Source organism: Ammospiza nelsoni, chromosome 26, assembly GCF_027579445.1.
Source record: "Ammospiza nelsoni isolate bAmmNel1 chromosome 26, bAmmNel1.pri, whole genome shotgun sequence".
Taxonomy (NCBI): Eukaryota; Metazoa; Chordata; class Aves; order Passeriformes; family Passerellidae; genus Ammospiza; species Ammospiza nelsoni.
The window spans coordinates 884344-899474 of record NC_080658.1 but is presented as its reverse complement, the minus strand read 5'-3'; the positions used below and the strand labels follow the sequence as shown (position 1 = coordinate 899474).

General features: G+C 57.6%; 2 protein-coding genes across 6 annotated transcripts in view; one reads left to right on the top strand and one right to left on the bottom strand.

The window, feature by feature from the left end:
• Positions 1-15131, top strand: part of ATP5MC1 (ATP synthase membrane subunit c locus 1) — a 122245-nt gene that overhangs the window by 19540 nt on the left and 87574 nt on the right. The window lies entirely within an intron of this gene.
• Positions 326-9146, bottom strand: SNF8 (SNF8 subunit of ESCRT-II). 4 transcript variants are annotated; one of them, XM_059488934.1, is made up of 9 exons: positions 9074-9146; positions 8655-8705; positions 8395-8533; positions 7157-7261; positions 5962-6080; positions 3441-3582; positions 2275-2349; positions 1437-1582; positions 326-1402 (listed from the first exon to the last, which is right to left on the bottom strand). In XM_059488934.1, exons 1-9 carry the CDS (start codon positions 9125-9127, stop codon positions 344-346), a joined length of 1890 nt encoding a protein of 629 aa, XP_059344917.1. In that variant the 5' UTR covers positions 9128-9146; the 3' UTR covers positions 326-343. The 4 variants fall into 4 exon arrangements, with proteins under 4 accessions (XP_059344917.1, XP_059344918.1, XP_059344919.1 ...); XM_059488938.1 differs by having other exon boundaries at positions 1277-1402; positions 5962-6034; XM_059488935.1 differs by having other exon boundaries at positions 1107-1582.

Genomic DNA, 15131 nt, shown 5'->3' with positions numbered 1-15131 from the left:
AGGTCGGGTTTCTGGTTGTTTTTTTTTTTTTTTTTTTTTTTTTGGGGGGGGGGGGGGGGGGGTTGGGGTTTTTTTCTTTGTGCAATAAAGTTTTGTTTTGGCAGAACGGAGCCCGTGCTGTTCCTCAGCGGGAATTCTCATGGAATCACCCCAGGGCAGCATTCCCGGTTCTCCCAGTGCCAAAATCCCATTTCCCGCTGCTGCAAACCCCCCTGAGCCTCCGCCCTCAGCTCCTTTCCCTCGTTTTCCCCAATCCGGGGCATTTCCACCCAGAGCAGGCAGCGACTCCAGCAGGGTCCGTCCCGCACAACTTCCCACGCTCAGCGATTTTTGTACAAAGATTTTATTGCTCCCAGTCCTGCTGTCCCGGGGACCCAGGGAGGGATCCTGGGGGGGATCCCGAGGATCCGGGAGGGATTCCCGGGGATCCCAGGGGGGATTCAAGGGGAGATTCCCAAAGATTCCAGGAGGGATTCCCGAGGATTCCAGGGGGGATTCCTGAGGATTCCAGGGGGGATTCCCGAGGATTCCCAGAGGGATCCCAGGGGGGATTCCCAAAGATTCCAGGGGGGATCCAAGGGGAGATTCCCAAGGATTCCAGGACGGATCCAAGGGGAGATTCCCGAGGATCCCAGGAGGGATCCAAGGGGAGATTCCCGAAGATTCCCAGGGGGATCCCAGGGGGGATTCCCAAAGATTCCAGGGGGGATTCAAGGGGAGATTCCCGAGGATTCCAGGAGGGATCCAAGGGGAGATTCCCGAGGATTCCCAGAGGGATCCAAGGGGAGATTCCCGAGGATTCCCAGAGGGATCCAAGGGGAGATTCCCAAAGATTCCAGGGGGATCCAAGGGGAGATTCCCGAGGATTCCAGGGGGGATTCAAGGGGAGATTCCCGAGGATTCCCAGAGGGATCCAAGGGGAGATTCCCAAGGATTCCAGGGGGGATCCAAGGGGAGATCCTGAGGATCCCAGCTGGGATTCAAGGGGAGATTCCAGCCAGGATTCCTGAGGATCCAGGGAAGGATTCCTGGGGATTTCAGGGAGGATTCCAGCCAGGATTCCAGCTGGGATTCCTGGGGATTCCAGCCGGGATCCCAGGAGGGATTCAAGGGGAGATTCCCAAGGATTCCAGCTGGGATTCCTGAGGATTCCCGGGGATTTCAGGGGGGATTCCAAGAGGGATTTCGGGAGAGATCCTGAAGATTCCAGCTGGGATTCCTGAGGACTCCAGGGGGGATTCCCAGCCAGGATTCCAGGAGGGATTCCCAAGGATCCTGGGCGGGAATTCCAGCTGGGACTCCGAGGACTCGAGGAGGAATTCCCAGATTCCCAGGAGGGATTAAAGGGGAGATTCCTGAAGATCCTGGGAGGGACTCCAGAAGGGATTCCAGCCGGGGTTCCTGAGGGTTTCAGGAGGGATTCCCGCCGGGGTTCCGAGGGTCCCGGGGTCGTTCCCGGGGCTCAGGTCCCGGCCGCGCCGTCCTGCCCGTGCAGCTCCGAGAAGAGCGCGGGGAGCCAGAACTGCGGCTCGGCCGGAGCCTGCGCGTCCAGCCAGGCCATGCCCTCCTTCAGCAGGTGATCCTGCAGGAAAAACGGGGAAAAAAACGGGATTGGGAATGGGAATAATGGCATTGGGAGCCAGCCAGGCCGTGCCCTCCTTCAGCAGGTGATCCTGCAGGGAAAAACGGGGAAAAAATGGGGAAAAACGGGATTGGGAATGGGACTGGGAGCCAGCCAGGCCGTGCCCTCCTTCAGCAGGTGATCCTGGAGTGGGAAAAACGGGAAAAATGGGGAAAAAATGGGATTGGGAATGGGAATAATGGCATTGGGAGCCCGCTAGGCCATGCCCTCCTTCAGCAGGTGATCCTGCAGGGAAAAACGGGGAAAAATGGGGAAAAAACGGGATTGGGAATGGGAATAATGGCATTGGGAGCCAGCCAGGCCGTGCCCTCCTTCAGCAGGTGATCCTGGAGTGGGAAAAATGGGAAAAACGGGATTGGGAATGGGAATGGCACTGGGAATGACTGGGGATGGACTGGGATGCGCTGAGTTGCCGTTCCTGTTCCCATTCCCAGTGTTCCCAGTCCCATTCCCATTTCCCATTTTCCCAGTTCCCATTCCCAGTGTTCCCAGTTCCCATTCCCAGTTCCCCTTTCCCATTTCCCATTTTCCCAGTTCCCATTCCCAGTTCCCCAGTCCCATTCCCATTTCCCATTTTCCCAGTTCCCATTCCCAGTGTTCCCAGTGTTCCCAGTGTTCCCAGTCCCACCTACCAGCACCTGCTTCGCCCTCTCCGTCTCCCACTTGAGGCTGTCCCGGATCTCGCTGACTGTCACAAATCCCTTTTTCTGGGGGAAAAAAAAAACGGGAAAAATCAGGGAGAATCCGGGAAAATCCCTCAGGGCTCCACTCCAGGGCCGCGGTGTGCTCCTCGTATTCCCAGTGCCATTCCCAGTATTCCCAGTAAATCCCAGTTTATTCCACGTTCAGCCACCTGCAGCACCACCGTGTGCTCCATGTTTTCCCAATCCTACTCCCAGTTTATCCCAGTCTATCCCAGTTTATCCCAGTTTGATCCCCACCTCGGCCAGCTGCAGCACCACCGTGTGGTCCATGTTTTCCCAGTTTATCCCAGTCTATCCCAGTTTATCCCAGTTTATCCCAGTCTATCCCAGTTTATCCCAGTCTATCCCAGTCTATCCCAGTCTGTCCCAGTTTTCCCCCACCTCGGCCAGCTGCAGCACCACCGTGTGCTCCATGTTTTCCCAATCCTACTCCCAGTTTATCCCAGTCTATCCCAGTTTATCCCAGTCTATCCCAGTTTATCCCAGTTTGATCCCCACCTTGGCCAGCTGCAGCACCACCGTGTGGCCCATTCCCAATCCCAGTTTATCCCAGTTTATCCCAGTTTATCCCAGTTTGTCCCAGTTCAATCCCAGCTGATCCCCACCTCGGCCAGCTGCAGCACCACCGTGTGCTCCATGTTTTCCCAGTTTATCCCAGTTCAATCCCAGTTTATCACAGTTTCCCCACCTTGGCCAGCTGCAGCACCACGGTGTGGCCCATTCCCAATCCCAGTCTATCCCAGTTTATCCCAGTCTGTCCCAGTTCAATCCCCACCTCGGCCAGCTGCAGCACCACCGTGTGCTCCATGTTTTCCCAGTCTATCCCAGTCCATCCCAGTTCAATCCCAGTTTATCCCAGTTTATCCCCGCCTCAGCCAGCTGCAGCACCACCGTGTGGCCCATTCCCAATCCCAGTTTACCCCAGTTTATCCCAATTCAATCCCAGTTTGTCCCAGTTTCCCCACCTCGGCCAGCTGCAGCACCACCGTGTGGCCCATTCCCAATCCCAGTTTTCTATCCCAGTCTATCCCAGTTTATCCCAGTTCAATCCCAGTTTATCCCAGTGCAATCCCAGTCTGTCCCAGTTTCCCCACCTCGGCCAGCTGCAGCACCACCGTGTGGTCCATGCTCAGCTCGGCCGGCACCGACTGCACCAGCACCGTTCCCCCCACGGGGATGATGCCGAAGCCGCTGCCCAGCACCTTCAGCTTGCGGATGGCGCGCAGCAGGTCGTCCCTGGGACGGACAGACGGACACACGGACACACTGACACCCCAGATCTGGACACGCAGACGGACACACGGACGCCCCAGATCTGGACACACGGACGGACACACACGGACGGACACACTGACACCCCAGATCTGGACACGCAGACGGACGCACGGACACACTGACACCCCAGATCTGGACACGCAGACGGACGCACGGACACACTGACACCCCAGATCTGGACGCGCAGACGGACACACGGACACACTGACACCCCAGATCTGGACACGCAGACGGACACACGGACACACGGACACACTGACATCCCAGATCTGGACACACAGACGGACACACGGACGGACACACTGACACCCCAGATCTGGACACGCAGACGGACGGACACACTGACACCCCAGATCTGGACACGCAGACGGACACACGGACGGACATACTGACACCCCAGATCTGGACGCGCAGACAGACACACGGACACACGGACACACTGACATCCCAGATCTGGACACGCAGACGGACACACTGACACCCCAGATCTGGACACGCAGACAGACGGACACACTGACACCCCAGATCTGGACGCGCAGACGGACGGACACACGGACACACTGACACCCCAGATCTGGACGCGCAGACGGACGCACGGACACCCCAGATCTGGACGCGCAGACGGACGCACGGACACCCCAGATCTGGACACGCAGACAGACGGACACACGGACGCCCCGCGGGGCTCCCAGGCCGCTCGGAACGGCCCCCAAACCACGGGAACCGATCCCGCTGTGGGATTCGGGGCTTTGGCGGCTGCGCGGCCCCAAAAACGGGAGATTTGTGCTCAAAACCCGACTGTGCCGGGGCCCCTCCTCTGCTCCGGGGGGGAATCGTCACGGGGGTGGCTTTGGGGGGAAAAACCATCCCGGGGTTGGATTTGCACGGGAGAAAACATCCTGGGCTCGGACTTAGGGGCAAAAATCCTCCCAGAGTTGGATTTTTAGGAGAAAATCATTCTAGGCTTGCATTTGCAGGGAAAAAATCCTGCTGGGGTTGGATTTTTTTAGGGGAAAACCATGCTGGGGTTTGATTTTAGGGGAAATCCATGGCGGGCAGCAGCAGAGCTCTGGGTGCAGCTGTGGCTCCGGGCTGGAACAGCTGGAACTGCGGCCCCAGGGACCCCAGGGGTTCCTGAGGGGTTCCCAGGGGGTTCCTGGGGGATTTTGGGGGGTTCCTGGGGGATTTTGGGGGATTTTGGGGGGTTCCTGAGGGATTTTGGGGGATTTTGGGGGGTTCCTGAGGGATTTGGGGGAGTTCCTGAGGGATTCCTGAGGGATTTTGGGGGGTTCCTGAGGGATTCCTGGGGGATTCTGGGGGGTTCCTGGGGGATTTTGGGGGGTTCCTGGGGGATTTTGGGGGATTTTGGGGGGTTCCTGAGGGATTTGGGGGAGTTCCTGAGGGATTCCTGGGGGATTTTGGGGGGTTCCTGAGGGATTTTGGGGGATTCCTGAGGGATTCCTGAGGGATTTTGGGGGGTTCCTGAGGGATTCCTGGGGGATTTTGGGGGGTTCCTGAGGGATTTTGGGGGATTCCTGAGGGATTTTGGGGAGTTCCTGAGGGATTCCTGAGGGATTTTGGGGGGTTCCTGAGGGATTCCTGGGGGATTCTGGGGGGTTCCTGGGGGATTTTGGGGGGTTCCTGGGGGATTTTGGGGGATTTTGGGGGGTTCCTGAGGGATTTGGGGGAGTTCCTGAGGGATTCCTGAGGGATTTTGGGGGGTTCCTGAGGGATTCCTGGGGGATTTTGGGGGATTCCTGAGGGATTTTGGGGAGTTCCTGAGGGATTTTGGGGAGTTCCTGAGGGATTTGGGGGGTTTCCTGAGGGATTCTTGGGGGATTTTGGGGGGTTCCTGAGGGATTTTGGGGAGTTCCTGAGGGATTCCTGAGGGATTTTGGGGGGTTCCTGAGGGATTCCTGAGGGATTTTGGGGAGTTCCTGAGGGATTTTGGGGGGTTCCTGAGGGATTCCTGAGGGATTTTGGGGGGTTCCTGAGGGATTCCTGAGGGATTTTGGGGAGTTCCTGAGGGATTTTGGGGGGTTCCTGAGGGATTTTGGGGGATTCCTGGGGGATTTTGGGCGGTTCCTGAGGGATTCCTGGGGGATTTTGGGGAGTTAATGAGGGGTTCCTGGGGGATTTTGGGGGGTTCCTGGGGGATTTTGGGGAGTTCCTGAGGGATTTGGGGAGTTCCTGAGGGATTTTGGGGAGTTAATGAGGGGTTCCTGAGGGATTTTGGGGGGTTCCTGAGGGATTCCTGGGGGATTTTGGGCGGTTCCTGAGGGGTTCCTGAGGGATTTTGGGGGGTTCCTGGGGGATTTTGGGGGTTCCCGCCCCACTCACGCGCTGACGTCCTGCGCGAATTTGCCGCGGCCCTTGAGCACCTGCAGCTGCAGCTCCTCCAGCGTGATCAGCCCTGCAGCGCGAGCCAGGCGGGGATCTCAGGGGGCTTCCTGGGATTTCTTGGGGGATTTTTTGGGGGGATTTTTTGGGATTTTTATGGAATTTTTTTGGGGATTTTAATGGGTTTTTTAAATTTATTTTTATGGCAATTTTTTATTATTTTTTGGGGGGGATTTTTATGGAATTTTTGGGGGATTTTTAATGGCATTTTTTTGGGGGGATTTTTATGCGGTTTATTAGCAGATTTTTTTTTAGGTTTTTTTTTTGGGGGGATTTATGGGGTTTATGGGTTCTGTGGGGTTCAGGCCCATTCCTGGTGTGAACTGCTCTTTTGGGATGGAGACCATCCCCACTGGGAATCCCAACCCTCTGATTTTTCAACCCTCTGACCCCTCGGATTGTTCCCTGCTGCCACGGGGTGACGGGACCGGGCGGGGGTCCCTGGCACCGGGGCATGGGCATCAGGGGGTCCCTGGCACCGGGGCATGGGGATCAGGGGGTCCCTGGCACCGGGGCATGGGGATCAGGGGGTCCCTGGCACCGAGGCATGGGGATCAGGGGGTCTTTGGCATTGGTGGATCCCTGATACCGGGGAGGATCCCTGGCATCAGGGCAGACGGAGCTCTGGGATCAGTGATGGTGGCTCCCCGCCCAGCCCGGTGCCCAGCCCGGTGCCCAGCCCGGTGCCCACCCCAGTGCCCAGCCCGGTGCCCAGCCCGGTGCCCATCTCGGTGCCCACCCCGGTGCCCACCCCGGTGCCCACCCCAGTGCCCAGCCCGGTGCCCAGCCCGGTGCCCAGCCCGGTGCCCACCCCAGTGCCCAGCCCGGTGCCCAGCCCGGTGCCCATCTCGGTGCCCATCTCGGTGCCCACCCCGGTGCCCAGCCCAGTGCCCAGCCCGGTGCCCAGCCCGGTGCCCATCTCGGTGCCCAGCCCGGTGCCCAGCCCGGTGCCCATCTCGGTGCCCACCCCGGTGCCCAGCCCAGTGCCCAGCCCGGTGCCCATCTCGGTGCCCATCTCGGTGCCCACCCCGGTGCCCACCCCGGTGCCCAGCCCGGTGCCCACCCCGGTGCCCACCCCGGTGCCCAGCCCGGTGCCCACCCCGGTGCCCAGCCTGGTGCCCAGCCCGGTGCCCACCTCCGTTGCGGTGCCGCAGTGCCAGGCACACCTCGATGATCTGCACCCCCAGCTCGTAGTAGAAGTCTCCGACCCCGAGCACCTCGGCCCAGAAGCCCTTCCCAGCTGGGGGGGGCGGGGGCATTGGGTGGGCCCTGTGCCCCCCATTGTCCCCAGTGTCCCCCCAGTCCCCTGCCATCATCCCCCCCCCGTTATTGCCCCTGTTATTGCCCCCTTGTCCCCACCACTGTCCCCCCATTGTCCCCCTGTTTCCCCCTTCACTGTCCCCATATTATCTCCCCGTTATTCCCGTTTCCCCCCCGTTATCCCCACTTTGTCCCCCCGCCCTGGTCCCCACTGGGGTGTCCCCATTGTCACCCCCATTGTCCCCCCTGTTCCTCCCCCATTATCCCCCTCCTGTCCCCTCCTGTCCCTCCTGTTGTCCCCCACCATTATCCCCCCATTCCCACCATCACTGTCCCCCTGCTGTCCCCCCATTATTCCCCCCATTGTCCCCCTCTGTTATCCCCCTGTCTGTCCCACTGTCCCCCTGTCTGTCCCCTCATTGTCCCCCTGTCTGTCCCCCTCTCATCCCCCTCCTGTCCCCTCCTGTCCCTCCTGTTGTCCCCCACCATTATCCCCCCTTCCCACCATCACTGTCCCCCTGCTGTCCCCCCATTATTCCCCCGTTATTGCCCCCATTGTCCCCCTGTGTCCCTCCCGTTATCCCCCGGTCTGTCCCCTCATTGTCCCCATCTGTCCCCTCACTGTCCCCCTGTCTGTCCCCTCACTGTCCCCATGTCTGTCCCCTCATTGTCCCCATGTCTGTCCCCTCATTGTCCCCCTGTCTGTCCCCTCACTGTCCCCCTGTCTGTCCCCTCATTGTCCCCCGTGTCTGTCCCCTCACTGTCCCCCTGTCTGTCCCCTCACTGTCCCCCTGTCTGTCCCCTCACTGTCCCCCTGTCTGTCCCCTCACTGTCCCCATGTCTGTCCCCTCACTGTCCCCCTGTCTGTCCCCTCACTGTCCCCCTGTCTGTCCCCTCACTGTCCCCCTGTCTGTCCCCCTGTCATTCCCCTCCTGTCCCTCATTGTCCCTCCTGTTGCCCCCTGTTATCCCCCACCATTATCCCCCATTCCCCCCATTGCCCCCACCATTGTCCCCCTGTGTCCCTCCCGTTATCCCCCGGTCTGTCCCCTCATTGTCCCGGTGTCTGTCCCGGTGTCTGTCCCGGTGTCCGTCTGTCCCTGCCCGCGCTCACAGGCCAGCGGGTCGACGCCGATGGCGGCGCACATGTGCTGGAACTGCAGCCGGAACTCGGGGCTGCGCCGGATCTCCTGCTTGTGCTTGCTGGCAAAGGCCTGCAGGTGGGTCCGGAACGTCTCCAGCTGCTTCGACATCTGGGACACACGGACAGACGGACGGGCAGACGGACGGACGGACAGGCAGCCACGGGACACCGGGACGGGGCCAGGGACGCGGGCAGGGAGGGGAGCCCGGGCCCCCAGAGCGATTTCCCACCTGCGCCAGCTGATCCTCAGCCAGGACCGTGCCGCGCTCCTTGTACTTGGCCTGGGGAGAGGCACCGTGAGGGCGCGGCCGGGCCGGGACAGCCCCGAACCGGGACCGGGACAGCCCCGAACCGGGACGATCCCGAACCGGGACCGGGACGATCCCGAAGCCCGAGGATCCCGACCCGGAGCGGTCCCGCCCGTGGCGCTGCCGCAGTTTCTCCCCGCGGGCTCCGAACCCAAGCCCGGCTCTGGGGGTCCCCTCAGAGCTGCCACCCCCCGGACCGAGCCCCGAGCCCTCCCGGGCCCCGCTGCGCCCCCGTTCCCCGGTGTGTGCCGTGTGCCCCGGTCTGCCCCGCCGTCCCCCTGTCCCGTTCCCTGTCCCGTTCCCAGCCCTGTCCCCCTGTCCCGTTCCCCATTCCCGGTGACCTCCGTCAGTTTCCTGCGGGCGATCGCCCCCGCCCCCACCCCCCGCCGGTGCATCCCGGCCCCGCCGCCGCCGCCGCGCACACGTCATCGGGCGCGACGGGTTGCGTCATCGGGCGCGACGTGCTGCGTCATCGGGCGCGACGCGTGACGCCTCCGGCGCGCCGCGGAAACGTCATCGAGCGCGACGCTTGGCGTCATGGAGCGCGCCGCGTGACGTCATGGAGCGCGCCGCGTGCAGTCGGGGCTCCGCCCCCCGCGGGGAAGATGGCGGCACCGCCGGGCGGGAAAGGGTTAAAGGATAAAGGGTTAAAGTGTTCAATGGCATTGTTAGCGCTTTTAGTCTTTGAATTTCAGTTTTTATTATTTTATTAGCGCTGTTCTCATCATTGGCGTCGCCGTTACCATTCTTTGCGTTTCTGTGCTGTTTGCATCGCGCTGTGTCCCGCTGCATCGCGGCCTTTCCCGGCCCTGCCCGTTGGTGTTTGAGTTTTCACCTTGGGTTCCCCGGGCCGCTGCCGCCGCCGGCCTCGCCCGCCGTTTGCGTGGGGACGTCCCGGCTCGGCCGGCAGCGGGGGACAGACACCGGGACGGACGGACGGACAGACAGTGGGGAATGGGACAGACAGACAGACGGACACCGGGACGGACGGACGGACGGACAGTGGGGAACGGGACGGACAGACAGTGGGGAATGGGACAGACAGACGGACAGACAGACACCGGGACGGACGGACAGACGGACAGCGGGGAATGGGACAGACAGACAGAGAGACAGCGGGAATGGGAACAGGACAGACAGACACCGGGACGGACGGACAGACAGACAGACACCGGGACGGACGGATGGACAGACAGTGGGGAATGGGACAGACAGACAGACGGACAGACACCGGGACGGACGGACGGACGGACAGTGGGGAACGGGACGGACAGACAGACAGACACCGGGACGGACGGACGGACGGACAGTGGGGAACGGGACGGACAGACAGACAGACACCGGGACGGACGGACGGACAGACAGCGGGACGGACGGACGGACGGACGGACAGTGGGGAATGGGACGGACAGACGGACAGACACCGGGACGGACGGATGGACGGACAGCGGGAACGGGACGGACAGAGGGACAGACACCGGGAATGAGAACGGGGCAGACAGACAGACAGACAGACAGACACGGGGCCGGGCAGCGCCGCTCCCAAACCCAAGCCCCCAAAATCCCCACAAATGCCCCAAAATGCCCCAAAATGCCCCAAATGCCCCAAATCCTCCAAATGCCCCCAAAGCCCCAAAATCCCCCAAATCCCTCAAAGCCCCAAAATCCCCCAAAATCCCCAAAATGCCCCAAAATCCCCCAAATCCCTCAAAGCCCCAAAATGCCCAAAATCCCCCAAATCCCCAAAATCCCCAAAATGCCCCAAAATCCCCCAAATCCCCCAAGCCCCAAAGCGCGGCGTTCCCGTTGGCGCCGTCGGGTGAAGCCTCCGGGAAGGGCCCGCGGTGACAAACGGGACGGAATCTGAAATTATGGCCCGCGATTGAATTCCGGGTCAGCAGGCGGCAAACGGGGCACGAAATTCAATTTATTGTCAGCAAAGGCCTTGGGAAGGAGCCGCAGCCTTGGGCCCGCGGCCGCGCACAAATCTGCTGCCAAAAATGAACGTTTTGGGGTCTCCTTTGAGTTATTTGGCACCTGGCGGAAGAAAGTTGAGCTTTGTTTATTATTTTTCGCGTTTTTATTTTATATTTCGTTTTATAATATGTCTATATTTATTTTATTTATTTTTATTTTACTTCTCTTTATTTCTATATATTATCTCTATTTGTAATTTATTTTTATTAGTATTTATAATTAATAATTTATTTACAATCTATAAAAATATTTTTAATATAAATTTACAAATATATATTTTGTATATTATATATCTATATTTATTTTATACCAATATATTTATATAAACAAATATATTTATTAATTTTATTTCTTTAACCTTATGTTTATTTTGATAATATCATTGTATATATTTATATTCATTTACATTTCTATTTCTATTTATTTTTATATTGTTTTTTCTATTTATTATAGAAATATTATTTCTATAATAAATATATATTCTATAATAAATATTATAGAATATATATTAAAATTATATATATTAAAATAATATTATTTATTTCATTATCTATGTTATTATTTATATTCATTTTAATAATGATATATATGTATATATCATTATATATCTATAATATTTCCTATTTATTTATTTTCCTACTTTATTTCTATTTATTAATTGTTTCTATTTACAATAAATTGGGAAGAAATGGGATGGGAAAGGTCTGGGAATGATCCCAGAAGGAAAATTTGGAGTTTTCCCAAGCAGATCCCGTTAGATCCCATTCCCTTCTTCTTGTCAGGAAGAAGAAAAAATTAAAAAAAAAAAAGAAAATGAAAGCAAAATAATGAAAGAATGAAAGAATGAACGAAAGAATGAAGGAATGAAATAATGAAATAATGAAATAGTGAAATAGTGAAATAGTGAAATAGATAATGCAATAATGAAATAATCCCGACTTCGGGCGTCGGGTGGCGCCAGAAATCCTGAAAATCCTGAAAGCCACGGAGCCTTTGGGGCACTTTTGGGGCACTTTTGGGGCACTTCGGGGCAGCTTTCAGGGCATTTTTGAGCACTTTTTTGGGGGGCATTTTTTGAGCCTTTTGGGGCCTTTTTGGGGAACTTTTGGGGGCATTTTTGAGGCACTTTTGGGGCATTTTTTGAGCACTTTTGGGGGAATTTTGGGGGCATTTTTGGGGCACTTTTGGGGCATTTTTAAGGCATCCTCGGAGCCCCCGGGCCCCCAGGCCCGGCTGCACCCCAAGGAGGGAGCGGGGAGACCCCCGAGCCTCCCTGTCCTTGTCCCTGTCCCTGTCCCATCCCTGTCCCTGTCCCTGTCCCTGTCCCCTCCCTGTCCCCTCCCTGTCCCTGTCCCATCCCTGTCCCTGTCCCCTCCCTGTCCCCATCCCTGTCCCCTCCCTGTCCCCGTCCCCTCCCTGTCCCCTCCCTGTCCCCTCCCTGTCCCATCCTTGTCCCTGTCCCCGTCCCCTCCCCGCCATACGGAGGCACAAACGGCACCGGGCGGTGACACCGGGCGGACTTTGTCCCCTCCCGCTCCCCGCGCCCGTCCCTGGCACCGACAGGGGAGGGGACGCGGCCGGGACACGGCGGGGACAGCAGCGGGGACACAGCGGGGGACAGGGACAGGGACAGCGACAGAGAGGGAGCTCAGGGGCTCTGCAGCCCCGTCCGGCCCCAGCTCATTCCCGGTTCATTCCCGGTTCATTCCCGGTTCATTCCCGGTTCATTCCCGGTTCATTCCCCGTTTATTCCCTGTTAACGCCCAGTTCGTTCCCTGGTAGGGCCCAGTCCATCCCCAGTCCAATCCCAGTCCAATCCCAGTCCATCCCCAGTCCAATCCCAGTCCAATCCCAGTCCAATCCCAGTCCAATCCCAGTCCATCCCCAGTCCAATCCCAGTCCAATCCCAGTCCAATCCCAGTCCAATCCCAGTCCAATCCCAGTCCATTCCCAGTCCAATCCCAGTCCATCCCCAGTCCATCCCCAGTCCATTCCCAGTCCAATCCCAGTCCATTCCCAGTCCAATCCCAGTCCATTCCCAGTCCATTCCCAGTCCAATCCCAGTCCAATCCCAGTCCATCCCCAGTCCATCCCCAGTCCAATCCCAGTCCAATCCCAGTCCATCCCCAGTCCAATCCCAGTCTGTCCCCAGTCCAATCCCAGTCCATTCCCAGTCCATTCCCAGTCCAATCCCAGTCCATTCCCAGTCCAATCCCAGTCCATTCCCAGTCCATCCCCAGTCCAATCCCAGTCCAATCCCAGTCCATTCCCAGTCCAATCCCAGTCCATCCCCAGTCCATCCCCAGTCCAATCCCAGTCCAATCCCAGTCCATCCCCAGTCCAATCCCAGTCTGTCCCCAGTCCATTCCCAGTCCATTCCCAGTCCATCCCCAGTCCATCCCCAGTCCATTCCCAGTCCATTCCCAGTCCATCCCCAGTCCATTCCCAGTCCATCCCCAGTCCATCCCCAGTCCATCCCCAGTCCAATCCCAGTCCATCCCCAGTCCAATCCCAGTCCATTCCCAGTCCATCCCCAGTCCATCCCCAGTCCAATCCCAGTCCATTCCCAGTCCATTCCCAGTCCAATCCCAGTCCAATCCCAGTCCGTCCCCAGTCCATTCCGGGTTCCCTCTGTCCCCTGCGGTGTCACTGCCCAGGGGACCCTCGGAGCTTTTCCCAGGATGGGTCCGTCTGTCCTCAATGGGAATGACCGACAGGGATGGGACGGGACAGGGACAGGGATGGGACAGGGTCGGGACAGGGATGGGACAGGGATGGGACAGGGATGGGACAGGGTCGGGACAGGGACAGGGATGGGACAGGGATGGGACAGGGACAGGGATGGGGATGGGATGGGACAGGGACGGGGATGGGACAGGGACAGGGATGGGACAGGAACCTTCAGCAGGGCACATCTGTGGGTAAGAGGGACAAAATCCGGCTGATTCCGCCCAAAACCGTGTCTGCCCTCCTGGCCCTGGGAGCCACAGAGAGCGGGGACAGACAGACAGACGGACGGACGATGGATGGATGGATGGATGGATGGATGGATGGATGGATGATGGATGGATGGATGGATGGATGGATGGATGGATGGATGATGGATGGATGGATGGATGGATGGATGGATGGATGGATGGATGATGGATGGATGATGGATGGATGATGGATGGATGATGGATGATGGATGGATGGATGGATGGATGGATGGATGATGGATGGATGGATGGATGGATGGATGGATGATGGATGGATGATGGATGGATGATGGATGGATGATGGATGGATGGATGGATGGATGGATGGATGGATGATGGATGGATGGATGGATGGATGGATGGATGGATGGATGGATGATGGATGGATGGATGATGGATGGATGATGGATGGATGATGGATGGATGGATGGATGGATGATGGATGGATGATGGATGGATGGATGGATGGATGGATGGATGGATGGATGGATGATGGATGGATGGATGGATGGATGGATGGATGGATGGATGATGGATGGATGGATAATGGATACATGGATGGATGGATGGATGGATCCACGGATGGATGGATGATGGATGGATGGATGATGGATGATGGATGGATGGATGATGGATGGATGATGGATGGATGGATGGATGGATGGATGGATGATGGATGGATGGATGATGGATGGATGGATGATGGATGATGGATGATGGATGGATGATGGATGGATGATGGATGGATGGATGGATGGATGGATGATGGATGGATGGATGGATGGATGGATGATGGATGGATGGATGATGGATGATGGATGGATGGATGATGGATGGATGGATGGATGGATGGATGAGGGATGGATGATGGATGGATGGATGATGGATGGATGATGGATCCATGGACAGATCCAGGAATGGATTTGTGGATGGGGTGGATGGACCCCAAAATGGATCCAAGGGAACCCCCAGGTCATGAATCCCCCACATCCACCCCAAAGGGATCTGCGAGACCCCCGGTTCTGGAACCACCCCAAAATCTCTCCCTGAAACCGGATCCAGCAGAACCCTGGGTCTGGAATCACTCCATCCACCCCAAAATGGATCCAAGAGACCCTCTGAGTCTGGAATCACCCCATCCACCCCAAAACCCTTAAATCTCTCCCCAAAACCAGATCCAAGGGACTGGAACAGCCCCATCCACCCCCAAACCCCAAAATCTCTCCCCAGACCAGATCCAAGAGTCCTCCTGGGTCTGGAATCGCCCCACCCACCCCAAAAATGGATCCGACAGCCCCCGGGTCATGAATCCCCCCACATCGACCCCAAAGGGATCTACGAGACCCCTGGGCCTGGAATCACCCAGAAAACTCTTCCCAAAACCGGATCCAAGGGTCTGGAATCGTCCCATCCACCCCAAAAATGGATCCTACAAAATCCCTGA

Coding starts and splice junctions, on each gene's coding strand:
- SNF8 (XM_059488934.1), bottom strand. CDS start 9,127: ATGCACCGGCGGGGGGTGGGGGCGGGGGCGATCGCCCGCAGGAAACTG. Junction 8,534..8,654: donor CTGAGGATCAGCTGGCGCAG/GTGGGAAATCGC, acceptor CGTGTGTCCCAG/ATGTCGAAGCAGCTGGAGAC. Junction 3,583..5,961: donor TTCGCGCAGGACGTCAGCGC/GTGAGTGGGGCG, acceptor TGTCCGTCCCAG/GGACGACCTGCTGCGCGCCA.